At 37.1% G+C, this 6,000-nt stretch overlaps 1 protein-coding gene across 3 annotated transcripts in view; it reads left to right on the top strand.

Moving 5' to 3' along the window:
• The first annotated feature begins 4,247 nt into the window (after positions 1-4,247).
• The window catches only part of st18 (ST18 C2H2C-type zinc finger transcription factor), a 47,653-nt gene continuing 45,900 nt past the window's right edge, over positions 4,248-6,000 (top strand). For 2 of the 3 annotated variants that reach the window (XR_005282540.1, XM_038305815.1), the window contains exons 1-2: positions 4,263-4,316; positions 5,358-5,532. Coding sequence is in view for 2 of the 3 variants with exons in the window: in XM_038305815.1 (XP_038161743.1) it covers positions 4,263-4,316; positions 5,358-5,532 (229 nt within the window). In the remaining variant the exon portion in view is untranslated. Of the gene's footprint in view, positions 4,317-5,357; positions 5,533-6,000 lie in introns of all 3 variants that reach the window. The other variant, XM_038305816.1, reaches the window with a different exon arrangement.

Raw genomic sequence — 6,000 nt, 5'->3', positions numbered from 1 at the left:
GCATCTGTGTGCTTTGGTTTTTCACTCAGACGTAGAAGCATTATTCAAACAAACACTGAAACTGTCTGATTCTTTCTAAAAACGGGTTCAACCGAACAATCTTCCATCAAAATTTGGATTAAACCACAAAAACTTCTAACTGACTGAAGACAGCCTGAATATGGTTCTGTTTTTCTGTGATAGAGCTTGATATCAAATTACTACCAGATCAAAAATTTGTCATCCAGTCTCATTATTGTACATCACTGAAATTTTTTTTGGATTTCACTGTTAGGGAATAAAAACCATGGTCTCGGGTCAGAGGAATATCCCTTTAGTTTGCATATTAAAGGGGATTCGATAGACCCCTGTTAGCCATGCATCCCCGTGCAGGCAGGTCTCCAGGGGGCCAGCACGGCCCCACAGACGGGAAACTAGGGGGCCAGGTGACCCTGTCTCTGAGGTTAGCAGGAAACACTAAAGAGGGATGGGCAGGGAGCTGAGGAGCCACTGAGTGCGACTGTGCAAGGCTGGTGATGGCAGCTGTCAATGGTTTGGAAGGAGAAGCAGACAGATTGTGCGTTCTGTTGGTGCAGCCAGTTCGCCACCTGGCAGGCTTTCCTTGTTAGAACTTCTTGCTGTTTCTGTTCTCATCAGAGGAATGATTTTCCTCTTATCCTCCGTGTTCAGGGGAAGTTAAATTTGTTAAAATGTTTAAAGATGTTTAGTTAAATTGTTCAAAGTGCTTTCTGTGCATTGCATCAAACTGCTGCTTCTTTTCTAGATGCGTCCCAATATCAATACACAGGGTATAAAGCATATGTCTCCTTGTCTACTGAAATGTTTTACCAAAATATTCCTTTTGTAGTTTTAACCATGCATTACATTAGTTATGAGTCCCATAAAGATAATGGGGTTTTGAAGGGGAAGGATTTGCTTTAAAAAAAATAATCTGTAACTTTCCAATCCCATCATAGCCATAAATACAGCTCCATCTTGTTCAGTTGTTATGAAAAACTGCAAGCAGAAAGCATGAACAGCTTAAAAGTACATTTCAAAAATCACATTTGGCAGTCAGTCCTTGTTCCAACAGGATAAAAAAAAAAGTCTTTCATTTGATATAAATATATGCAAAGAGAGTGGTGTGGTGATCTAGGTGCCAGAGGTGGCGCTTTACTCTGGATATTCTGGCTTGGGCCTTTAAGGGACATAAATTAACATGAATTAACACATGCATGCAATAAGAAAATAATTAATTCAAGTTATCAGTCACCTTTTCCATTCCAGGAATCTGATTGACAAGATAAAGTAATGTGCAAACTGCTTTTCAAAGCTAACAGCCTGGAGCACCCCTCCTATTAGTTAGTCATTCCCTCAGTATCACACCCGGAATCTGTCATTTCACAATTTTCTCCTATAATGCATATGTGCCGCTCTCACCACTCCACTACAGCAACTGCCATCTAACAAGTTGACACAGAGAACGATACAATTCACGTCCAGTATTCAGTTCCATATACAGCAAGCATCTGAGGCAGACGGGTCAAGAATATGGTACATTCTGTTCCCTCTTAAAAATGCTTTTCAGGACTTTCAAGGATCTGATAGACATCTTATTTTATCCTCTAAAAGAAGTAGAGTCTAAAACTCTTTTTATTCCAGTTGGCTCTTCAAACAGTGCAATTAAATCTTTAACTAGATGTACATCTGTCTATTATTTCTTTTTGTTTTTATACTTGCATTATTTTCAAAAGTCACCTCGGCTCATATAGCAGCCTACGTAATATTAGCACCTTCACTAAAGATCCCTTTCAATAGACATATTTTTATATCAGCGGCAAAATTTCACACTCAAATCTGTAGAAAATCCCACCTTACATGAATTGTTAAGTTAAAAATATTCACACATGAAGAAACAACTGTTTTCAACAATATCATGCTTACTAAAAATTTCAGTGCTTCTGACAACTGCTTTAAAATAAAACAAGCAAAGGTGCACAACTTCTTTTTTTCCCAAGGGAATAAACATGTAATGACACTTTCCCCAATAGGAATAACAGTCAAATATAGCAGATAAAAGGTGATCATAATAAAGAATAAAGTTGATGCAATAATACGGCTATACTTGGCCATATGTACAGGTTGAGCAATAATAAACAGTGATAAACAAGAGGAACAGTTTATCTGACCAGCTGGGTACATGTAGAAAAAATATCCTAACCTGCAGCAAAGAGTGACATCTTCCGGTCACGAGTTCAAAACAATTTCTTTTAAGAAATACACATTTGCAAATAGTTGTAAAAAATGCTGATTATAAAAAAGCATTTATTTAGTAAGAAAAGAAAATTCCCTTTAAGACCCAACATTTCTTCTCCTGAGGAATCTCTGCTAGAAATTCTTTTTGTTTTGTAATTGCTAGAAAAAGACAAACATGTAATTTTTTAGTGTACATATTAAACACACATGTCTTTTTTTTGTCTTTTATTTCCCTTAAAACTTGATGTATTTATAATTTATTTCTATAAACAGTGTGGAAATGAAACTGATTCAACTGAAAGTCAAATTTCTTGCTTCTGCACAAAAACAGAGCTAATAAATTTGATTCTGGAAAAAAGGGGAAATAAAAAGTATTTACAGAAATGACTTCATAATAAAAATTTGTTGTATGTATTATATTTGAAATAGTACCAGATATAATCCAACATAGTTCATTACCAGTTTAATGATTTGAGGAGAGAGTTCTACCGAAACTAAACTAAACTAAACTAAACTAAAAATACCAACAATTTTGAATTGTTCAGGGTTTCATTAATATTAATCTAATTTAAAAAACAAAAAAATTCAGAAATATGTGCAGAATGAAATGTAAATATATATTCACATATATATATTCCACATATGAAGAAAAAAGAAACATGTTTAGCTCTTTGTGTAAATGACGGATATATATATATATATATATATATATATATATATATATATATATATATATATATATATATATATATATATATATATATATATATATATATATATATATATATATATATATATATCCACATATTACACAAAGAGCTAAACATGTTTCTTTTTTTATCATCAGTTTTTCCCTGAAACTGTTTATGACTGTGTGGTTGGCCTTATTCCTAAGTAGGGGTTCTCTTGTTTGAGTTTGGAAACAAAGTTTTCCCGCTTAAAAACACAAGTGTGACTACTGCTTTTCATGTACTGGTATACATCTAATGTTCATATCAAACTTTTCAGTGTGTAGACATATTGTCTAATCTCATCTCAGTGTCAACTGCTTGCTAAACTAGTTGATACCTGATTACATGGAATTTATGTTCTAAAAAAAAGAATGTTTTCCACAGTGTTGCTCTATGAAATAACTGAAGTGTATCCATGTATTAATTGCAGATATGTCTGTATATGAAGGGCAAATAAACTGAGCTTTCAGGATATGTCTGAGCTTATGGATGGAGAGTCTGTACAAAACAGTCATGCAACAGCAAACAAAAGACTAATTACATTTAATGGACATTGTAGGGGCAACCAGATAAACACATATAATATTTACATGGCACAATATGTCATCAGCGCATTAGCTGAATCAACTTATTAACAAAATGCTCATCAGTGCATGTTTTTTATCCTTCTATTTCACCAATTTATTCTCGTTTTATCTCTTATATTCAACAAAACACTTAAAAATGTAGTCATATTGAGCATCAAAACTAAAGTCAATCTGTATGGCAGCTTAGTTTGGTTGAATCAAACAGCTCTGGGTGAGCTAGTTAGTTTGGATAGTTAGCAGCTAGTTCGGGATTTCATATCAGGTTTTATATTCAGCTTTTCCCAAAGTTGCTGTATATATTCCAACCAGGAATAGTTGGGGTGGAAAAGGTTTTAGTTTAAAGCAGAAGACGTGTTTAATGTTGGCAATAAATGGGATAACAATTCTCTAGAAGAGGACAGAGTGCACAAAAGTTTTTCTGTTGCCTGAATGTGGTGTCAGCCGGTCCCAGTCCCTGCGGCTCTCACCGTGCACTGTTCAGGCCTGACGGGAAGCTGACTGCAGCTCAGGACATGGCCTCGTTTGTTCACGGTGCCCCCCCCCCCCCCCCCCCCCCCCCCCCCCCCCCACACCCCACCCCTCTGAAAAGAGTTATGCTGTCTGTTTTGAATGGACAGCGTTTTTCTTTGTGTAGCCGATCAAAACAGAGGGCAAAGTTAGTCAGCAAGTTGCATAGCTTCTGCATTCTGGTTCTTCAAGCCTCTTTTGTATGAAGTTGAGCACAATGTTTTACACTGTGTTTGACCTGAATGGGATGCTGGAGGTAGGAGCACTGTTCCAAACTACAAAACAGAAAATGAAGGAAAGTGTATATTTTTTGTGTCTGTTATCGCGTTGTACTCAATCTTGTTTTTATGGTCTGTTAAAGTAAATGTAATGAGTATGTGGGGTGGGTGGGGTGGGTACGGGGTTAGAAAATCTGAGCTACAATGCAGAAAATTACAAAGTGCAGGATTTTTTAAATATTCATATGCTTTTATCTGATCTATTTCCTAACCACAAGGTATTTGCCTGAGAATTCCTGGCACTTTTCATATTACCTGAAGGCAAATGGTGTATAGATTTATACAAGTTATTTACAACAACAGCCAACCATTCCTCTGGAAACTAGGCTGCAGATCAAAGGATTGTTTTGATCTCTACTTAGCATATTTGTTTAACCTAGCCAGTGATTCTGAAAAGTGCACAAGCTTTTTGGTGATATGCAGAGCACCCTTTATCCGTCTTTTTCTTCTGTTAGCTGCGGATTTAAGTACTTTCTGTATTTAGGAGACAACTGGATTTGCCAGCTTTTGAAATTTAGTTGCCCACTGCTAGCAGTCTTGGCACTCAGAAATAGATAACTAGGTATGTTCCTCTGCTAATCCTGATCGGCCTTGTAATAGTATTTGTGGACTGTAGAGCACTCAATTAGGGCATAATGTGCTATTTTTATTTCCTTTAAGTTGGATTAAATGTGAAAACATATTTGTTTTTTTTCTATTTCCTTCCAATGTTTACTGTGTTTTTGTACTTGCTAAAGTATTGTTTTATACTGTTTCAATCAGCACGAGTCCCTCATCACTGAATTGAAAAATGTCAGGAGAGGAAAACAATGTCCAAACGCTCTCTAACAAAAATATGCCAGGGCAATCAGGAAATTTTCTGGAATGCTTAAGAGAATGCATATGCACACAATGCCCTAATTCTCTTTTACTTTGGGTTTGGGAAAGATGAGCCCAGGTTTACCGAGAGCCAAAAAAGGGGGCAGATGGCTCACAAGAGGGATAAACCTGGGAAGTCATGCTGTAAATGTGTTTTACAGAAAACAATGAAAGGAGTGGACAAAGCGATTGTGGCGAAGTCCTTTGGAAAATGGAAAAGCAGCTCTCTAAGGTCCAGGACCATGGAGAAGCCGGATGAGCCGTCCGAGGAGAGTAAGGAGGCGAGTCTTCCTAGCTTCACCTGTAAAGACCCCCAACTCGCCAAGAAACCAGTTGGTAAAGAGGATCTTATTTCTTATTTTGAGTTCAGCCTCACTATTGAATTAGCTGACTTTTTTTGTATGGTGGTCATTTAATTATTGCAGTGGTTTTTTTTTTTTTTTTGGTTTGTTTGTGTTTTTTTTGCTTTGACTTTTTGGCCTGCCGTATCCGATGAACAAACAAACCACATTGTTGGGCAGGAGAATTCCTTTTGATGGAAAGTGTGTCTCCGATGATACAGTGTTGCCAGAAAAAGACAAAGCGAAAAATAGCAAACACAAAAACAGTCACAGGTGCATGGGAAAAAGAGGGGAGCGAGTGAATGGTCACTGCGGTCCCCAGGAGGTCTTTCAGTGTTAGCCAGTGCGGTGGGTGGACTTCTGACAAGGACGCTGGTTTGCAGCCAGGTGGAGTGTGTAACTGAGAATGCTCCTGTTTATTCCTTTCACATGCTAATGCGGCTCCTGAGCGACTTAGAAGCGG

The sequence above is a fragment of the Cyprinodon tularosa genome, unplaced genomic scaffold, assembly GCF_016077235.1.
Source record: "Cyprinodon tularosa strain WSP-4 unplaced genomic scaffold, ASM1607723v1 ctg566, whole genome shotgun sequence".
NCBI lineage: Eukaryota > Metazoa > Chordata > Actinopteri > Cyprinodontiformes > Cyprinodontidae > Cyprinodon > Cyprinodon tularosa.
Note: the sequence above shows the minus strand (reverse complement) of the source record. Positions and strands in the feature narration are given on the sequence as shown.